We start from the raw sequence: 22,118 nt of genomic DNA on the forward strand, positions 1-22,118 counted from the left end.
CGTACCCAATAATATCACAGTGTATACCTTACAATAATTTTTCATTGAAACCACCTGTACTTATTTTATATTAATATAATTTAAGGAACAGTACTAGATCTGATCGGTTCAAGGAACGATATCTCTTCGATAATTTTACTATTACACTGAACTGAGTTTTGATCAGATTTGATCAGGTTCCTGAATACTGTGAGAACATTACATTTTGGTTACAGTTAGTCCATATATTGGAACAATCTTTAAATTGCGTGAATATCACCGATAGCAGAACATGACTTCTAACCCGAGCTTCCCGCCTTGTATATATTTTTAGTTTACTACTCGCCATCTGAGCGTTTTCCTGCTTGAGACATGCAAAATAATATTCACAGAACGCCAACACATGATCTTCACGTTTGTATATTTATATAAGTCTGATAAATTTATTAAATTACCATCCGCACGTAAGATATTGTTTCCATTTTGTTATTTGTTACCAAATATTAAATTAATTTAGCAAGTTATGGTAAGAATATTTATATTATTTATTATCTATCAAGGATTAATAAATACATTCTATAATTTTCTTCTGTTACTCAATAGTGAATATGTGGAGATATTTTTCTTAGTTACTGACGGTTTTCATTGATTTTAATTTCTCTCCCTATATTTAAAGCAGCGTAATTTTTTTTATTATATGAGGATTCGAAACTTAATTTCGCACATTAGTAAATAGTTTGATTACATCAGCATTATATATGGAAATGGTCACGCCTAAGCCCATGGCCCTATGCGTGGCGTTGAGCCCTTGTATCGTTGTAACATTAATGGAAAACAATGTTGTTACAAAAAACAAATTGGAGTAGATTATAATTAAAATAACACGTATTATTTTATAATTGATTGGCCAAAAACTAATATTTGTTTTAGATTTCTCCTATTGTTTTTGTTTCAATACTTTGCTTTTTAAAATTTGCTTTTTAAATAAGGCACCAGACATCAAAATAATAATAATCATAATAGTTATTAACACGATTTTGATAAAGGAATCAGAACTAAAAACACAATGCATATTAAAAGTTCTCTAAAAACTTACAATTTTCCTAGTTATAAAGTGGACATGACAGGAAGTAATCATAGCTCTGCCACTCTACCAGGACAGTCTAAACGTCAGATGTTTATAAAGAACACTCATAAAGTAGGGTCAAGTCATGTCAACTTTGTACTGTAAATAATATGTGTCAGCAGGTTCTCGCTACTTGCAAACCTGTCTCAGCTACGTATGCACTCGTGTCTCATATGAATTTAAATTTAATATTTATCTGTTTGAATTATGATTACATTTCTATCAATGTTGTTTTCCATGAAGTATACATTGTTAAGATTAAACTTATTTTTTCACCGAGGAACCTGTATACAACCTTGGACGGTCTGTCTTATCAGATATTGCAGAAGATATACTAATAATCTGGTACATAAGGTTGAAAACGAAATCAGAATATATTCAGTGTACAATTTGTAACATTTAAAATATTATTTTCACTAGTAAGATAACTGGTTCAAATCGCCTATTCTTACAAAACCTTATTTTCATTACACTAAGTTTGTAATGCACCTTTCCAACTTAAAGTCGTAGCACAGACTGTTCGTAAGGAAAGTATGTCGTTTTAATTTGCAGTACGTATCTTATCTGACCATATCAGTTCGTTAGTTTGTAACATAAGCTCAACACAAAAACTAATTAAACTAACAAAAATGAATACCAAGTTGGATTTGACACTGCAATAATCCATTTTAACGTACTTTACTGTAATCCTTTATTTTATTATCATGTTACTTGCATATGTAATCATGCCTTTGAAAAGATTTTGAAGTCATGTAGGTATCCACTAATTTTGCTGCAAAATGAACAATTAAAATTCACTCCATACCTGATTCGCTCTTTCAATTTTTTTTGTAACTAATTGTGTTTGCCTTCTTACGGCATCAGAAGTTCCAGAGATGATGTGAAACAATACCTAGTCTTCAGGATTCTACCTCGCTGTTTGTTTAATATACTCGTACATTCTACATAGTCAAGATTGCATGTTGCCATATCGTGGTGCAGAAGTATTATTGCAATTACACATCGTTAGCAGGGTGCAAACATGCTACCTCGTAGACCATGCCATGACAGGCATATTTATCTGAGAAAATTATTTTCCAAGCGAAGTCGCTCAGTTCAGCACCTGCAAAAACTGCTAATCTTCCCAAGTCTTGAACATCTTGAACATTTTCAGTGACGTTTTAACAAAATATGTGCATCCGCTAATCCAACAATTTTAAGGCACTCACAATTTTAACAATGAAACAAGGGTTTTTTAGTGAAAAGAATTCAAACAATTAATTATTTTTCTTTTCTAAATTTTGTCTTTATGGTTTTACACAAATACTTACGGTTTATGAATGGTTTGAGTAGGACATTTATATAGTTGTTGTAGCATTTTAACTTGGTAAACGATTTTTATTCTGTGACGGCGACGGGGAAAACATATCAAACCCGGTTCTTTGTAGTATAGGCAAGCTTGTTAAATATTAGGAGTGTCGAAGAAGGTCAAATTAATATTACTAATGATTTAACCCTTAATAACTTTAATATCTAATTCATATGGCATTTAAAAATAATTTATTTAAAAACGTAAACCTGTTTTACTGCCTGAAAATAAAAAATGATTTATCTCTCTCCAGAAACACTTTGCAATAGGATATAAAGATGAATGTACTGTATATAACAAGATGCCGGTGGTATGACAAGGTAAACACGTTACTTGGGCGAGTTTCTATTGAATTATTTACCTAGTGACGCAACGAGATGATCCGCAGGTGGATTACCAGCGAGGCGGGCTTCCTCGGCGCACGCGCGTCTCGACGACCCTCGGCAGCGTCCGGCGTCAGTCCCGCGCCGGCCGTGCGTCCGACCAGTCATGACGCCGAGTTGACGCGATGTTACCGCTGCTGCTGCTGCCCGTCCTCCCGTCGGCGCTCGCGTCCTCGGCGGTCGAGGACAACACCACGGGCGTCTGCCAGGACGGGCTCCTTCTTCCTGTATGGCTTCCACAGCACAACCTCACTGTAGGCGACCGCATCGCTCGCGGGCTCGTCTACTTCGTATCTCTACTCTATCTTTTTCTCGGAGTTTCCATAATTTCCGACCGATTCATGTCGGCAATCGAAGTGATAACGTCGCAAGAGCGCGAGGTGACTGTCACCAAAAAGGGTGGTGTGGAACAGAAGATCGTGGTTCGCGTGTGGAACGAGACCGTCGCAAATCTGACACTCATGGCCCTCGGGTCTTCTGCACCCGAAATCCTCTTGTCGATCATCGAGATTTACGCCAAAGGCTTCGAAGCTGGGGACCTCGGACCGGGCACCATCGTGGGTTCCGCCGCCTACAACCTGTTCGTCATCATCGCTCTCTGTGTCAGCGTCATTCCCGCCGGCGAAACTAGGAAGATTAAGCATCTCAACGTGTTTTTCGTTACTGCAACCTGGTCTGTGTTTGCTTATGTATGGCTTTACGTGATTCTGGCAGTGACTAGTCCTGGAGTGGTAGATGTCTGGGAGGGAATTCTAACCTTCAGTTTCTTCCCGCTAACTGTACTCACAGCTTACATTGCCGACCAGCGCATCGCTCTGCACAAAATACCGTTCAAGAAATTTCGCCTCAATAGAAACCGAGTGATCGTGGCAGCGGAGAGCGCAGACATTGAGATGGATAAAGAACCTGAGGTTGAACTTCTAGACGACACCCTGGAGCAGGCGAGAAGAGACTACGCTTTGGTCTTGAGAGAGCTTAGGAAGCAGCATCCGCAGAAATCCATATCTGAGCTGGAGGGACTTGCTAAGGAGCAGATCGACAACAGTGGCCCTAAATCTCGAGCTTACTACAGAGTGATGGCGACCAGAAGCATGACTGGTGGCAGCATGGCGAGGCCACGGTCAGGTTCTATCTCCGGTGGAAGAAGACCTTCTACCACAACTGACGACGTTACAAAGTTTTACTTCGACCCCGCCACTTACACCGTCCTTGAAAATATAGGAACATTTGAAATCACCGTTGTCAGAGAGGGTAGAGACGTCCCCCACCCAGTAATCTTGGAGTATCGAACGGAAGATGGCACCGCGACAGCAGGAACCGATTACGTGGGAGCCTCTGGAACCCTGGTCTTCAAGCCTGGGGATACTCAGCAAACAATTAAGCTGCAGATCATAGATGACGAGCTGTTTGAGGAGGACGAGCATTTCTTCGTTCACCTTACCGATATGAAAGTACAAGGCCAGGCGAGTCACCCCATCAAGCTGGTGACACCAAAGGTGGCAAAGATTCTGATCTTAGATGACGACCACGCCGGGGTGTTCGCGTTCCCAGAGGCATGTATCGATGTGCCCGAGTCCGAGGGTCTTTACGAGTTACCGGTCGAGAGAAGCAGTGGTGCTCGAGGGAAGATTAAACTGGCCTACCGCACTGAGGACGGAACTGCCAAGGCTGGCAAGGACTACGTGGAAACCCATGGATATATCGTTTTCGAGAACAACGAAGCAAGGTATGAACAATCTTTTCACCTACTCACGTTTTTACATATTGCTTAATTCAATATTCAAGTAAATTTTTAATATACTTTCAATGTTTTCAATGTTTCATAATCATCACAAAACCCGATACCAATTTACATAAATCCGTATAAGGTGTCATAATGGTTTCTGAATTAATGTAAACAGAAAATAAGGTTTCCTTAGACTCCCAAGTTTTCCGCTAAAGTCAATATTATAAGGGTCACACCGGGACTCTCGTAGCCCCACTATTCACCAAGTTCGTGTACCATATAGCCTACTTGCACGAATCCCAATCGATACCTAGCAGCCTCTATTTCGGGCTTCAAGTCTAACTTGTTGACAAGATTTATTTTATTCATGTGTATGTGAAAATACTAAGATTTATTTAATGTATATTCATTACTCTCCAATTTAAAATAGATAAAATAAAATAAATTAAGCCATACTTTAGTATTTATCACATACTAGCAGTATCAGAAGTAATTTATGGTGAATTAAATTGAAATCAAGATATATTTTTATAATATCAACGTCCATTTCGAAGTTAAAATTTTTAAACCTTTGCTTGATCAGAAATCTATTTATAATGTTATATTGTAATTAATCATAGCTAGTACAATTTTAGTACAGTAACATTTTCTTCTGAAACTAATATCTTTTGCAAAACATAGCATGTAACATACTAAAACAATAGCTTAAAGCATAAAGCGTTCTATTACGTATTTAAAGACAAACCTGTGTTAAACGGTAAGTAGCGTTATCTTAGAATCTGGGTCTCCTGCGATGACAAAGTCGTGGATCGATCCTTGACTGTGATTAGGGATCACCAGAATCCTTTCTCCAGAACTGATTACTTAGCCCATCAATCGCCCCACTACACATAGTCTAAGTTCATTTTTCATAAGCCAATACATCATTTATATTTTTGTCTCTGCTTAACTTACAGTTTTATAAATCATAAATAGTGTCTAAAATATACTGTATCTTTGTTCTAAATAAAAAATTACCATAAAATGGAGGGATGCGAGTTTCGTCAGGCAGAATGTTGTTGAGTACAGGAATAATGAATATGCAAATTGAGCGACGGGCTTGAGAACGAATCTGCAACAAAAATAACAGAGACAGCCACGAATATTTGACATGGATCAGAAGTAATAGATTTATTGGTTATACTTTATGCTTCAGGTTATGTATTTGGTTTTAATAGAATGTTTATTAAAACCAACTGTAAAATTAAAGTATACATATTTCATATTCTATAGTTTAAACATACAAGTAAGGCTATATACGATTAAATAATCATGCAAGTAAGATATTTTAAACTGTAAGCAGCGAAATTTTTCTACTCATAACCTGACTGGGTAATCTGCTTTCCTTAAATTAATTTTATCAGATTCCTTAAATCAGATTTTTAATTATAGCAATTATTTTTCACCAATAAACATAGTTATCGTTACAGCCATGTAAGATACTTTTTGTAAATAGAAAAAAATACGAAAAGGATTTTTATTACTCTTACAGATTTCTAGGTATTTGTAGTAGAGTTTAGGGGTATTTTATGACCACACAGAAAAAAACATATTGAAGGATAAGGATGTCAATTTCTTACGGTATGTACGAGGGGTATTAGAAAAATAAGGTTCCCATGATTTTTTAAAATAGACAGCTCTATATTTCTACTTAGTGTTATACATCAATTTAAACCTCAAAAGTTAAGCTATTTTTCCACATAATCACCGTTTCTGTCCAAACACTTTTGTAGACGATGCTCCAACTTTTCTACCCCATGTTGTAGAATTCTGCCACCAATCCTTTGAGGAATTGAGTAACCTCTTCCTTGACTTCATCATCGGTACTGAAGCGTTGGCCATAGTAGTGTTCCTTTAATTTTGGGAATAATTGATAATCACTTGAGGCTAGGTCTGGGCTGTAGGGGGGATGGGGCACAATAGTCCAGCCAAAATTTGTCAGCAGTTCTTGAGTTTGATGTGAGACATGAGGTCGAGCCTTGCCATGGAGAAGCCTCACACCACTGGACAATCTTCCTCTACGGCGGTTCTGGATCGCGCGTCTTGGTTTTCTTAATGTGTTGCAATATCTGTCAGAGTTTACTGTTGTTCCATGAGGCAAAAAGTCGATCAGAAGCAGGCCCTTCCTGTCCCAAAAGATGGTTGTCATGACTTTCCCAGCACAATTTGTTTGCTTGAACTTCTTCGGTTTAGGCGAAGTTGAGTGACGCCATTCACGTGATTGCTGCTTGGTTTCGGGGGTAAAGTGAAAAGCCCATGTTTTCCCCATAAACTTCGATTAACTGACGATTAATTTCAATAGGTTAAATCTGTTTTGCATTTAAAAAACGTACCACAGCACGAATTTCGCATCTGGCGGTAACAACGATAGGGAGCTTCATCTTCGAAGGCAGCTAGGCCGGCACTGTTGGACGTAGCCAGGCGCGAGTGGTATGGATAGGGAGAGGGATAGCTGATGAGTAAGACCGTGTTGCCAGATTTCTTCCAACATATTGCATTCTGTCTCGGCGGCATAGGGAACCTTATTTTTCTAATACCCCTCGTATATAAAACATTATATTGGCAATTTGTATCCTAAATATATTAAATACCACAGCAAAGTTATAATTAACAGATAGGTACTAACAGGTTTTTGGGTTAATTTAAATAGTAAAAACTATTACCACTTCTTTATAAACTTAATGATCCTTCACGTTATTGGTGTTTCTTTAATACTCTGCAAAATTACTAAGGTACTTCAAGGTCTTGGCTCTCTCAACGACAGTTAATTCTTTACAACACATATAATTACTCTAGATATTACACATATTTTATGTAGCCTACTCAGTTTAGATTTTATATACTTCTACCTTTTTCCAAGCCAATGTTAATATTATTGAATCTTAATCTTTTAGTAATATATTCTTAGGTTCTACTGTTGGTAAAAAACCACAACTTACGTATTTATAATATTTATTGATTAAATAATGAAAAATAGAATACGTTTTGGGAGCAAATATAAACTTTACATTATTTTACTACACACAAGTTAGCAATCCGAGATTTGAACAAAGCACAGTGTGATGTTTATTGTAAGTTAAAGCTCAATGTAAGTAATATTACAGAGCAGCGTTCATTTCAATAGATATCTCTACCTGTATCATGAATACTAATTTATCAATCTAACATAACAGGTATCGTACATATAAGGAATAAAATTTAAACAAGGTACGTTATCGTTCCTGTTTGACTAGTTATTATATTTACTTTAACATAATGCTTTCATCCCGTCCAACAACTCATCAACAACGAGCCCTGTAGCCCTACATTCAAATAATGTATTTAACAAAATAGTGTAATCCATGGTACTTGCCATCTAGCTTTAGTAATATTAAAAATAAACACACACTTAATGTCTTATAGGCTGTTAACCTCTTCATGTGTTAAATTTAAAAGTGTGTATTGCATCCATCCTCACCCTGTACTTACATTGAATTTCACCAAAGATTTTTGCTTTCCAAGAAATGTACTAATTATTGTCAATAAGTTTTCGAATATCTTAGAGAAACTTTAAAAGTTATGTGGGTCTGTAACTGCCAATTGCAATTAAATCAAGAATCATGTTTAAATACAGTTATTACTGCATCACGTTTGAAATTGGAATGAAAACTCTGACAATAAAAAACTAAATTAACTTTGTACAACAAACACCAAATATCTGATTTGTGTGAATACGTATCAGCTGTCGTTGTGTGATGTATAAAGTAGTGACAATTATTAGTTTTATTTAACTTGCATTATAGACAGCTGCAGTGACGGATTAAAAGTAAATAATTTATTTAATATTAGACTAACCGAACATATTTAGAATGTGTAAATGTTACGTACTATATTTTAATTTCCATTGACGTTGTGGGACGTCATATTTACAGAAGCTCAAGGGAAAAATCCGAGGAAATAGGTACTAACTTCAACAGACCATTCGCTCTGTGATTATATATATATATATATATATATATATATATATATATATATATATATATATATATAAAATTTCAATAAACATTTAATCACATAAAGTACTTGCTCCGCCGGGACTCGAACCCGTATCTCTCACTTGCCGGGTGAATGCGCTACCATTACACCACAGAGCCCTTACTTTTTGTGATTAAATTGTTTCGTATTTGGCCGAACCTCTCATGTATGATTTTAAATAACCAAATTAACATATGATCGGACAACCAAATACCAGTCAACTATCTGTAAAATTCAACTCCATATGAAGGATCTGATTCTTTTTTCTGTATTTATTTTTATTTGGGGGGGGGATTGACGTATCTTTAGTAGATCGTCGTCAATTGGAGATTGTTGGAGGATTTTTATAGTTTATAACATATACCAAGCTGATGCACAAACACGAGGATTGAGAGATACTGTAATTCTACAAGCATACGATGATAGTACGATGTAGTAGTGTAGTAGTGTATGCTTCTAGATTCTGTCCTCGTCATTATAGGAACTTCTTTATACTGTAAATCTTTTGTATTTAAAGAAAGCGGATTTTTATAGGAAACGGGGTTCTTAGTCTTCAAATCCAAATGTGCACTACGTATAACAAAGGCAGACAAAACAAGGGTTCGATAGACAGTCAGTTTACTCACAGACTTACAAGTATTGCTAGAGTAAGAATATCGAGTGGTGAATCTTTACCTGTAATAAGTAATTCACCACCCTCCGGCACCCATAAGGTCTACAACATAAATTATACATCGGAAATATGTAACTTCACAGAAAGTGAGATTTGTATTGAACATCTATTTTTATGTCGTCAAGCACTGTCAGTTGGTGCTTTACAGATCACGTTTTATTGGTTATTTCTTTAATTTTTTTATTTCTTCGGCATAATAAAACACACAAAAATCAGGATAAGAGATATAAACGAATAAATAAATATCGGAGAAAGCTCGACGGTTTGATTAATACAATGATTGATAATTCCTTCATATTGGGCATGTAGACGAACGACCCTACACCGTGCACTTTCATTTTAATTTGTTCTTTCGTTCTACGAGCATATCAATATAGCTGTATTTGTTATAAAGGAACTCTAGAGAGAAGAGCAAGACACAGATTGATGTCATTAACGTAGTAGACACTCTACTACCCCGCCTTGTAGCTTACTGGACATTTCTCCTAATTCTTGACTTGCGAATCACATAACACTACATCTCCATTACTACCTGAGTAGCTATAACGCATTAATCATCGGCTCTTTGGCAAGTTCTGGAGTGTTCCCCAACACAACACAACATCCCCTTCACCTGAATGTAAGCTCAAATTCTCATTAGTCGTTTTTGAACTATTTAATAATGATATATACAACGATTGTATTTGTTTATTTTTCTTCTACTCCCAAAGAGGCTAGATTCTGTTATCTAATCAACCATTATTTAAATAAGCTTACATGACTGAAACTTAGTCTACACTGGTCTCTGTCATCACAAAAAGCCTCTGGCCGTTATTGCTGCTTACTTTCCACTCTATTGTAACCCTGTTATTCTTCTTTCTGCCTTCGTCAGGTCTATTGGCTTATTTCCATGCTTTTTCTACTAATACGTAATCCACTTAGTTAATTTTAGTTACATGAATAGTGTTATATAATCGTTTAAAATTTCTAGTCCACGCAAAAGCGAAACATTGCTAAGACAGTTTAAACCTGGATATAGCCTCGCTGTGGACCATGGCAAAACAGGTGAAACTTAAAATAAAATTAATCTTTACGCTTTCCGCTTAATTTTAGTTACCTATCTGAGGTGCAAAACTCTTAATAATTTTTCAGTTTAAGAATTTGTTTACTATAGTAAGAGACATATCAATGCAATCCTAGGTTGTGGTACGGTGTTGCCAGCTGTGACGTAGGGATAACTAGTGAGTATATAATCGATTTAGTTCAACAGTCGATTGATCATTACATGTCATCTTTACTTCTAATATATCTTGAACATTACCGATTTAAATAAACACGTGTTGAGACTACGAAAGAAAAAGAAAAATAATAATAACAAAATAAAAACGTGCAGAAAAATCAAATGTCGAAAAACAAAACCAATGGAAACAACCGTAATGAAGCGAGACAGCGTTGCATCGCCTCTTACTGAGAATCAGCTGGCATGACAATGTGACGTCACAAAAGTCGAGTGGGGAATGGGGTGCGTTAACTACCCATACGGATAAGTTCTAATAATGTGTTTCGTACTATAGTAATACTGCTAAGTTAGTTAAGATATTTCAAGACACTAATTGTTTTATCAATATTTCGACGCAATGTGAACCGTTTAGTTGTTACTCATGCATCCCGCTGTTCAGATCATTCCCGTACCAATTCCACATCAATAATACTATCTATAACTCTTAATGATAGCATAGCCATGAACTCAAATTACGAAACATATATAATCTGTCTACACCTCATCATATTCAATTATATATTCATCGGTCAAATATATATGCTATTCCAAATTTATTCCTCAATACATTAGATAAACATTATTTTGTACAGCCACCTCCTTCTGCAGTGTCAAACAAATTATCGGTTACCACCATAATGGCTGCTGCATTATATAATGCTGCCACCAATATGGTGTATTACATGTCATAATAACAGTTGGTATAAATATTAAGATAATATGATCACTGAAGATGGTATGCTATGATTTTAATCTCAAGATCTCTTAGAATATTACAAACGGACAAAACTCCATGGTAAAGATATAAGCTACGTATGTACATAATTTAAAATTTCCAAACTATTGTGGAGATATCGAATAAGCAAACTTTGGGAAAGATAAACAAAAGTGGCTTTCTTCAGCCATCTGAGTTAGTGGCCGAAAACATTTTACAGTACGGTCTCTTGGAGTTGAAGTTAACTGTAGTTTAATTTGACTTAAAACACAGGTGGGTTTTAAAAAACTTCATGTAAACTGTTGTTTTCTTAGTATAGCTTTAAGTGGACCGATTTGAATAAAATTGTTCTATCAAAAATTACATAATTCTGTCATATTTACAGTTATACACATATTTTAAACCGTAATAGATAGGTATTCATTCAAAAAATATATCATTGTAAAATGGCAAATTGAGATTGTGAGAGCAAATTCTCAAAATAATTTAATACATTAACAAGAAATAAACATATTGGTGGGATCCAGTTATTTGCTTCATATATTATTTATCATTTCAAGTCTGTTTGTGCATTATACTGATTAGTTTGGTCGAAGATTACACCTCTCCATAAATGAAGAGGTTTACATGTTTCCCCAGCCGTTAATGACCAACAATATTTTGAAAGGAATTCAGCAGACAGGGAGTTGTATCAAAGCTAAACGCTGCGTTTCACTTTGATGACGTCAAAGGATCCACCGACATCTCAATTACAGAAGCGCTCCTTCCAACAGTAGCCGAGCGGTGCAGAGAGCTCACTAGATTTAGAACTTATGTCGAATTGAGTTATTTTGAAACTTACAAACTTCATTATAAATATTAATTAATGTAACCAAAATATAACCTATCCAACAAGTTTAAAAGGAATGGGGGCGTTTTAGATAATAATAGCAATTTAGTATTTTTGTACGATACCATATACTACAATAAGCGATCTATGTCATTCAGACCACAATTTATTTGTATTTTAACTAACTTTTGTATTTATTTCAACACAATATGCACAATTTATTCAGTGAAAATACAAAACAACTGCGCATACTTTAGTAGGTTCTCTTTTAATAATTACGAATTCCTAATTAATTAATTACTAATAATCGATCAATATGATTAAAATATTTCGTGATATTTGTGCAACCATTTCATGTATCGAAAACTTTGATTTAATATACGTATTTGTGACCAATCAAAAGATCTTAAATCCAAGATTTGCATTTTAAAAGTTCTTAATAATCTGCCTGTTGCAATCGCATTAATGTGGGAATTTCCGGGAAATCTTTTACATCTACCCAAATCCTGAATCCAGAATCCAAAACTACTATAAATTAAAAACTTTATGTATATATATATATATAGACTATATATATATTTATTTATTTATTTATTTATGTAATATAACGTAAGCTTGTGAACACAACGGTCCCTAATGTTTTTAATTTCCAACTAAACTTAGTAGAAAGGCAGTAATTGTACATAGCTTTGATTAATTCGTTAGACAATCTTGGTCATGCGGTTAACGATAAATAGTATCATTGTGGTTGCCTTTCGTATTTAGTACAATTTATTTATACTTATTTCTCTATTACTCTTAATGTTTCAAATGGTAGCCTTTCAAATTTATAGAGTTATCCAAGAGACCCACTAGGAATAAGTATACAAATATAATTTTGAATTAGTTGCAACAAAATCAAGTCCACGTTTATACTAATAAATGCATATGCTTATAAAATATTTTTTCTTCCAAGGTTGAAGTTCATGGAATAAATTATTACAATTACTGTTGAATAGCATGCCAACATTTACAGTTATTGTATCATCGGTGCTGTGCAGCTCCCAATCAAAACTTCAGTTTGAGACCCTAGATCACGACCTCATGTGAAATCTACCTTTCTTTTGACTGGGCCGGAAGAGATATTTAGTTTACTAAAACGCATTAAGCTCAAAAAAATATTACACAAAGTCAGGGTTCTGCATTACAGGCTTCTAAAGTTCCAAAGTTATCTATATGAAATTTACGCAAAAATTGTATATCCTTTAAACATCTCTAGTGTGCATTGGATACAAATTACAAATTAAGGTAGTAATTATTGTTTTGATAAATAACTAATTCAACACAGCAACTTCACAGTGTGCTGGGTTATTTATATTGCATAACCGCGACGTTGTAAGTTTTCTTATTCTGATCAGTGGCGTTAATCAGCTTATGTAAGCATTAAGTAATAGTTACCTGAGCACTCATTACGTAACATGTATGACATGACTGAAGGGATAGCAGTAGTGTTTATAAGAACATTCATAAGGAGTGTCAACGGATGGTTGCAGAAACCTCATAAAACCAAATGTATGAAGATTCTCCACCGGGAAATTGCTGACTAAAGTTCTTTTACGCGAGTTTTGGATTTACATTCGAACATATCTTTCTTACAATTTCTGGAACGTCATAATATTCCATCAGCATGTGAACCTAGTCAGTACGTAGCCTTAATTGTTGATGACAACCAAACATTTTGCGCAATATGGCCAACAGACCTGTTCTAAAGTTTAACGTTAACCTTTCGTATATTTTTTAAATGTAGCATTGATATTATTGAAAGAAGTTAATGATATTAAAATGTTATTGAATAAAAAGTATGACTTTAGATAGTTTTTGTGAAAGTAAGAATGCAGCGTAAATTCTTGCTAAAAATATAACATGTAATGCTCAAATCAAAAATCAAAACGCCCATTTGCAATTGTATTATATTAAGAAAGTGTAACATATTTAGATGCAATTTAAACCGCTAAATGTGAGATATACTGTTTAATTAACCACATGAGGATTAAAGTGACATGAAGAGATTAACTTTAACGTTTATAAATGTAAAATCAGTGGCGGGTAATCATATACGAGTCCAGAAAGCTGCGACTCTCAATATTTACTTACTTATCTGACAGTGATATAACAATTATTTTATTTATCTAACGGTCAGTTACATACATAACAGTAGGAAAAATATGTTACGATAGTAAATATATTGTTTTATATTTTTAAGAATTTTGATACCCTCCTATTTCAACCTCCGACATAACTAACGCGGCTGATGATCGATTTAATACTTAAAAATGTATTGCTCTATTGATTTGAAGAACACCCAGGTTGTATAATTTTACAGTAAATATTGGCTCTTGGCTCCTGGACTTAGTTTTGTAAGAAAATTATTCTATATAACAGACTTTATTACAAGAAGTATTGGACGAATGAAATAAACGTCTATTAAAATATTATCAGAGGTGTGCCATATTAAGATCAAGGAATACTATATCTGAAAATTAAAATTGTTGGTGATTTTCCCTTTAAAAATTTCAGTTGACACTAAATTTGTTACCTCTCCCTCCACATACATCAATTATGTAACATACATAGTTACGCACATACAGTAACTGGCGTAATCTTAATTTGCTATAATCGTACTATTTCACCTTATCGTATAGGCGTGTTAGGTGAGACGTAACACAAATTACAACTTTGCGTCAAGGTAAATGCACGCGGAAAAAAGAATTAGTTTATTATCATGGTAAACGTCATGAAGTCAGACGTCGTGACGCCAAGGTTCGTGCTGGACGTCTGCCAGAAAATGCAGCCAGATCGTAACGTACCATTTTGTGACAAATCTTCATAAGAACGGTCCTCTTGTTTTTGTTCAAACTAAGTATCGTTAGAGGCCTTCATTATATTATTTTATGCACGGAATTGTATGTATTTAAAGTCTATTTATTAATTTTAAAAAATTCTGTATTATATTTTTTTTGGTGCAGTCCTTTTAATACATACATATACGTTAATCTACCAATCAAAGAATACAGTTTTTTGTTAGTTATTTATTTTAATTTTTCATTTACAAACTGACCAATACATGTAACATGAAGGTCAATGTTGATATATATATTATTCTACGGGATTCTGGCTAAGCGTTAGCAAATATTTTTACACTGGTCTTATTGGTAACCATGATAGCAAATATAAAATATCAATATAAATATATTTCTAAACAAGCTAAATACAATTGTATGAGATGTTCAAACATTTACCTTATAATTCATTCAGCAGAAAAAATATACGTAACACAATAGATGTTAATGTTAAAAGTATATGTTAATGTCCACTCGTGCGTTGTAGCGTTATCCCTACCTCACCGGAATTTGTATTATTAAAACACTGCTAGGAAACGAAATGAAACTCAATGCCAAAACATTAGAATGAATAATGTGGAAAGTTATCTCGAAAATTATTTCATCTCTAGACTTGAAATTTTGCATTAAACTATATTTCTACAAAAACTAGATGAGCTCTATGATGGTACAGGTCCAACAATTGTATTTGGCTTATCGTCATTCAAGACTTCCGCTCAGTATGCTGATATGTTTTTTGTCTGCTAGGTGCTTATAAATATATCTTTTCTGTATGATGTCTGTCTGTCTGTCCACAGAACATCTCCAAAATGAAATGAACTATAGACGAAATTTGCATCCGACCTCATCACAGCCTCTTACGCGACACGTGGCGTACTCATATTTTGTAACTAGGTTAGACCGTGAAGGCAATGGTATTATATACTTTTTGTGTAATTTATTGTTTACATAATGTACATAATGTGCAGCATTAATACAAGTATTTGACATGTAAGGAAATTTGTCCTTCAAATTGAAATTTCGTGAAATATGAAATCATGGTTACGGCCTGAATCCCAATTAAAACTCCAGGATAAGCCACTGGCCAGGGCTACGTGACACTGATGTATATCCAGTCACATCGTACCAATCAGTGACGATAATTTAGACATTGCAACGCCACTGATACATCATCAGGTGTCAACTCCCTACGCTTTTGGATTTCTCAATGAACAAAGCGTCAGAAATTGCCGTCCATTACGTTTACGATTCATTAACAATTACCCTTCTGAAATTTAATTTCATAGTTGTGTAATTAAACATTTAGATAAATTAAACTGCATGGATCCATTGTTTAAAGTTGAACGATAGAAGGTTGGAAAATAATATAATTTCGGACATTTGACATCTTTACAAATTACAAAATGTATAATAGTACGTTTCCTGGTTAATCTTTCTCCTCTCCAACCCTCAAACGTTATGTAATAAATAACGTATAAATCTTGTAATATATTTCGATGTCAAATGTCTGAAATCATATTATTCTTTCATGAAACTGTATTGTGAACTAAGAATAAAAAATATTATAGCTACAAAAATACAAGGATTTCCCCAATTTATAGTACGAGTATTATTTTAATTTACAATTATATAATTAGTATACTCGTTAAAGTGCCCATGTACTGTTTAAATAGTTTCACAGAATATTTTTTTCTAATATACTGCTTCTATTTTTATAATTATTATAATTAATTTCTATTTTTATATTTTCCACTCATAATACGAAATCTGAATTAAATAGATAGATGAGTTTATATAGTATTTGAATAGCTTTATTGTTCTGTTGATGCTTTAAAGGCAACAGTCTGAAGCATTTGTGTCAAGATTTAAACTCATAATGAATAGCAATATCACATACGATATCCACAATATTTGGCATCTAATTAATATTTAACATCGTTAACCAGTCCATTACTATCGTTGAAAACTATTATTGATAAAAATAATAGATAACGTAATGAAGTTTTTACCAAGTGTGAGTATAATAAAGTGGCGTGGTCGACTAAATAGATAAATATAGAGGCTCCTGTTTGGCGCCGAGACGGGCGCTAGTAGTCACCGATTGGCTTTGGGCCACAGGAACAAAGTTACACATGACATTCCAGTGACGTCACTACAATGATGCTGCATTGTTGTGGTTTCCCTTTGCTAATATTGGACAAAAATATTGGGTTTAACGTTGGCCAGCATTGTTATCGCTACGGATCTCTCTCCAACTCTATTATTCTAGCTTAATCGAGAAACTTTGTAGAACGTGTAGAATAGAATACTCGTACTGTATATTAAGAATCTGGGGATTAGTGCAGTTTCTCAATGTAATTTAGTACCCCTCAACGAGCCATATAATCAGTGTTAATTCCTAATAGTCCTCCTGTTGGGATGAGATAATTTTATGACACAAAAAATATTTTGAAGCTTATGTTCATATAAACGGAATTCAGTTAACATTTGTAATGTATTACAAATATAATTTAACATTGCACGTATTAATAAGTATAATCACTGGATTTACTAGAGATTGTATTAAATAAATACAATGATATTGGACTAAACACAGGGTCCTCGTGGGGTACGCCATCCTCTAAACATTGCTGCTATCTTTACTAGAAGTGATTTTATGAAAACCAGTTCGGATTATATCTGTATGTTTTATTTCTACCACCAGCACAACGTTTACTGGGTATAGTAAAATGTTGCGACTTACATTTGCTCACCTGGAGTTGCAAACCACTATAAACTTGAATGGGCCTGGTATCAACTATGAATTTTATAGTTAATTTAAACCAAACGAAAATACCTGTATATATCTTTACTTTACTTATAAAGTTTAAAATAACTGTTTTGATTCAGTAAAGATGTCAAGAGGGAATATTAGTATGGTTCTAATATTTAAGAACTTTTTAGCATAATTTGTTTCGTCAAAATTTCAACGAGTTCTTATGTCAATTTCCTACTGAACCACGTAATTTATTTCATGTGGGTTATAAATTCCGATAATATGTATGTATATGATAAACAATGGCGTTACATAAATATGGATACAAAAAACGTTGAAATTTGCACAGCATTTAACAGTATATCTAAGAATGAATTATCTCGAAAATTTCTTTAGTTTTTTAATAATATTACATATTGCTCTTAGGTCAGTCTATTTCCTTAGGATATTCTCTGTCCACACTTAGCAGGTGGCGGTTAGATAAAACATACATTGGGATTTACAGAGAAAATCAATTTAGTATGGGGGAAATTCCTTATGGAAACGAAACATAAATCAATACTCTGGCATTATACACTTCACTCATTCTATTACTATTATAGATATATTTTAGACAAATTTAAGCATTCAACAGGTTTCTCAATTGCATCACAAGAGATTGATCAACTAATGAAAAACATAATTCATATATAAGCTTGAAGGAGACAACAATAATTGTAATAAATTCCCCAAACATATATATATATATTAACTGTTTATGCACCTGTTCACTTAGTGGTAATATTTAACAGATTTTAAGCATTTCTGACTAGACAGGACAATAAATACTGGTGAAAATACCGAATAATGGAATAATCAAAGTCCCTGTGAGCCATGCCCTTCTGTAAAAGTTCTAGAGCAAACTAGTTTCTTATTCAGTGTATTTGGCAAACATCAATATCCGTTTAAAACGTAGCAACATATAACTGATTGTCATCAAAAATATTAAGCCCAATGGGGTGGGCACCTGAAGTTTTAAACCATAATGTATTCTTAGTGGTCACCTCAGAAAAATTAGATATATTTCTTATAACCCCCCTGGGGTATTTAGTTTATTTTTATGTGATTTCTATAATTTTTCATGAATTTCAATCACCAGAAGACTATACTGTAAAGATAGGAAGGTAATTTAAACTTTAGCAAAATTCACGTAGAGATACTTTGGAAAGTTACGAAAAATTTCATAAATTTTAGTACCCGTGTAACAATAGTTTATAGTGGATAACATTTTATTAAATGAGTAATAATACTTTTTTTAGTTAATTAAAAGCCATTCTCACACCGAAATCTCACTATTGTTTATTTTATTAACAAGCGTACATTTCTATTTGATTTTGAATTTTATCTTGACTAAATTATGTTATCTTAAATAAAAAGTTTTCAAAATTTAGCAGTTTCTCATTTGAAGCTACTTTATTTATTTTCACAAAGCCTAAATCTTGGAGGAAATTCAAAGTTTTTCCCCAATGTTTTAACGAAGTATGGTTTTTCCTTTATAAATGGAGGTTTTCAAAACTAGCAAATCAAAATGAAAATTTTCCAAATAAACATACGAAAAACTTCAGTTTTTAGTCAGATTGTATCACCTACTAACAAACTTATCCACCATATATAAGAATAAAATGTAAGTGTGACACGTACGATAAAACGTTCTCATAAATGCTTTTACATATAATGTTTCAAAACTTCTTGATGTATACTTTACCACTCCAGGCTATTTTCGTTTATAATATGAGTAAATACAATTAGTAAATACAATATTCTGTTAAGTTTCCTATAATATTACGGAACAAGTCTACCTGGGTTGTCATTTGACTGAGCTGCCGATTCTGGGAGCGGGTCGGAGGCCAACAATCAATACCCTTAGCTAAACTCTAGGAACACGCTCTTTAACTTGCCACGCACCTTTGCTCGGCACGGCCCGGCACGCACCCTTTACTCGGCACGTCCCGACACGGACATTTATTCAGAGTTGCATGTGCACTTGTCCCCAGCCTGGTTGATGTATCTCACCAAATATAATGAAATTATATAATTTTTATAAACCAACTACAACCAAACTTTCTAGCTCCGTGTTTTGTTTAGCTAGCTTCTTCAAAATGGTAATGTTAGAAATTTTCAAAATAATTACTTTTTATTTTTATCTCAAGATTAGATAAGTATTCTACACAATTATTCAAATGATTTAGTAATCTGTTTAGTGCATTTTTTATCTGTAAAAAGAGCTGTTTTATCGATTTTAACATATAGGCAATGTTGAAAAACAAATGTTTTAAAAATAGGTTCGTTTAATCAAACTAAATCAAAGGAAAACATTAAGAATTTATTGCTTAATACCCTAGAAATCTAAAAATTAATCGTAATGACTTTTTAAATGAATGGGAAATGTAGAAATTTTACATTTTGAACTACATTTAGGAAACTAATTGTGCTTAATGAGAAACAAATATAATTTAAATGACGGTTTTAGAAATTTAATTAACAGAAAAAATAAGCAAAATTACTTACAAATTTATAATAAATATAAATTTTATTCACAGTGTTGTTCTTTTCCAAATTCAAATCAACTAACCAAATCTCTGGAAATAATTGGCATCGGTTAAAACTGCACTTTACTCCCTAATTTAATTAACTCGTATTAAATGTATTCCTCATAAACTCCAGATGTTACTCTGAAGTATTATATTTTACCATGATCCTGTATAAAACCCTTTTATACTCATTTTTATACTAAATAATATGTCATAGCACATTTTCCGTACTATAATTATTTTAAATGGATTCCTTTTAAATAAATAAATAAATAAGGACTTTATTTTGGAGCGGTTTTCAACAATAATTGCTGGTTTACAAAACGACTCATGTCTTATTATAGTTCTTAAAAAATTAAAAGCTTATTTTTATAGTTATTAATAAATAAAACATAATATTAGACATACAGTTATATATGGCTATATCACCTTGTATTGTACATTAAATACTTGTATATATTTTCTTTTGTATGTCGTTTCAGATACACCCTGGACTGTTACTCTGGAGGACAGTTCATTAAATAATTTGGGAGCAAAGTACGCAAATCGCTTTCTTTCAAATTCACGGCGAACGCGAGGCATCTCCAACACTTGATCCTGTCTAGTACTGCGAGATCGGACTTCAGACCTGCTTTTTAGTTTTTCTCTCAGATATCCCGGCCTGCCAGCGGTCAGGATTCTGTAAACCAGGCATGAGGAGCGCAGGGTACAAGTATCAGCTACAGTCAACAAACCCAGCGATCGTTCGAGCCTCCGAAACATGGTCAAACACCTTCTTAAACCACATACATACCTTACACACATATTTTGGACCCTCTGTAATTTTTTCTAAATCTCCTTTAGACACAATGTTGCCATAGACAGGGAGGCAATAATCGATCACAGAGAGCACAAGAGCCTGGACAAGGCGAAAGCTTGGTCTCTCTAGGAAACATGTGCCTATGCTTGTATAGCATTCTCAGTCGACCAAGTGTTCGCCGACAAACAGCACTTACATGACCAGATAGTGTGAGGCCACTATCAAGCATGAGGCCCAAGAGCTTTGAGGATTCACACTCCTTCAGTCTGCCACTGCCAAGCAACACCTCACCCACTGTCTCCGAACCCACATTGGAAGGAATCGACAACACACTACACTTTTCCTTGTTCAGTTTAATCCCATGCCTCTCAGACCAATCATGGACAATGCTTAAGTCAGCATTCAAAATGGAAACTGCTGAGTCAGCTCTTCCGGCTTCATATGAAACACACAGTTGAGCATCATCGGCGTATGAATACAAGCGACTATGTTGCAAGTCTGAACCTATAGTGGCGGAAAACAGGGTGAATAGAATGGGCCCAAGGCAACTTCCCTGTGGAACACCAGCAACTCTACTTAAAGATGAGGAGAAATCCATCCCAATTTTAACCTTTTGTCTCCTATTCACCAAATAGGAATCAAACCAAGAAACCACCTCTGGTCGAAAACCATAAAAATGCATGACAGCCAACAACATCCTGTGGTCTATTGAGTCGAATGCATGTGAAAAGTCCAGCATTGCAAGAAAGAGATGCTTTCTTATCCGCCCTTTGCGTGAAGCAACTCGTCACAAACGAGCAAAAAGCGCAGCTTGCAGTGCTATGGTCCTTCCTGAACCCAGACTGTAAGGCTGGAATGATATTCTCCGACTCCAGAAATTGTACCATTTGTGGAAACAACCAGCTTCTCCATTATCTTCGACAGGGCAGGCAATATCGAAATTGGACGCAGCTCGGATACAGATGAAGGTGCTTTGACTTTGGGAAGAGGCAGTACAATTGCCTCCTTCCATGCATCCGGAAAAG

At 34.3% G+C, this 22,118-nt stretch overlaps 1 protein-coding gene across 2 annotated transcripts in view; it reads left to right on the forward strand.

Moving 5' to 3' along the window:
• The first annotated feature begins 2,903 nt into the window (after positions 1-2,903).
• Positions 2,904-22,118, forward strand: part of LOC124371310 (sodium/calcium exchanger 1) — a 215,460-nt gene continuing 196,245 nt past the window's right edge. For both annotated transcript variants that reach the window (XM_046829648.1, XM_046829647.1), the window contains exon 1: positions 2,904-4,562. In XM_046829648.1, the coding sequence (XP_046685604.1) occupies positions 2,962-4,562 (1,601 nt within the window). In that variant the 5' untranslated portion in view covers positions 2,904-2,961. The remainder of the gene's footprint in view (positions 4,563-22,118) is intronic.

This window comes from Homalodisca vitripennis, chromosome 1 (assembly GCF_021130785.1).
Source record: "Homalodisca vitripennis isolate AUS2020 chromosome 1, UT_GWSS_2.1, whole genome shotgun sequence".
NCBI lineage: Eukaryota > Metazoa > Arthropoda > Insecta > Hemiptera > Cicadellidae > Homalodisca > Homalodisca vitripennis.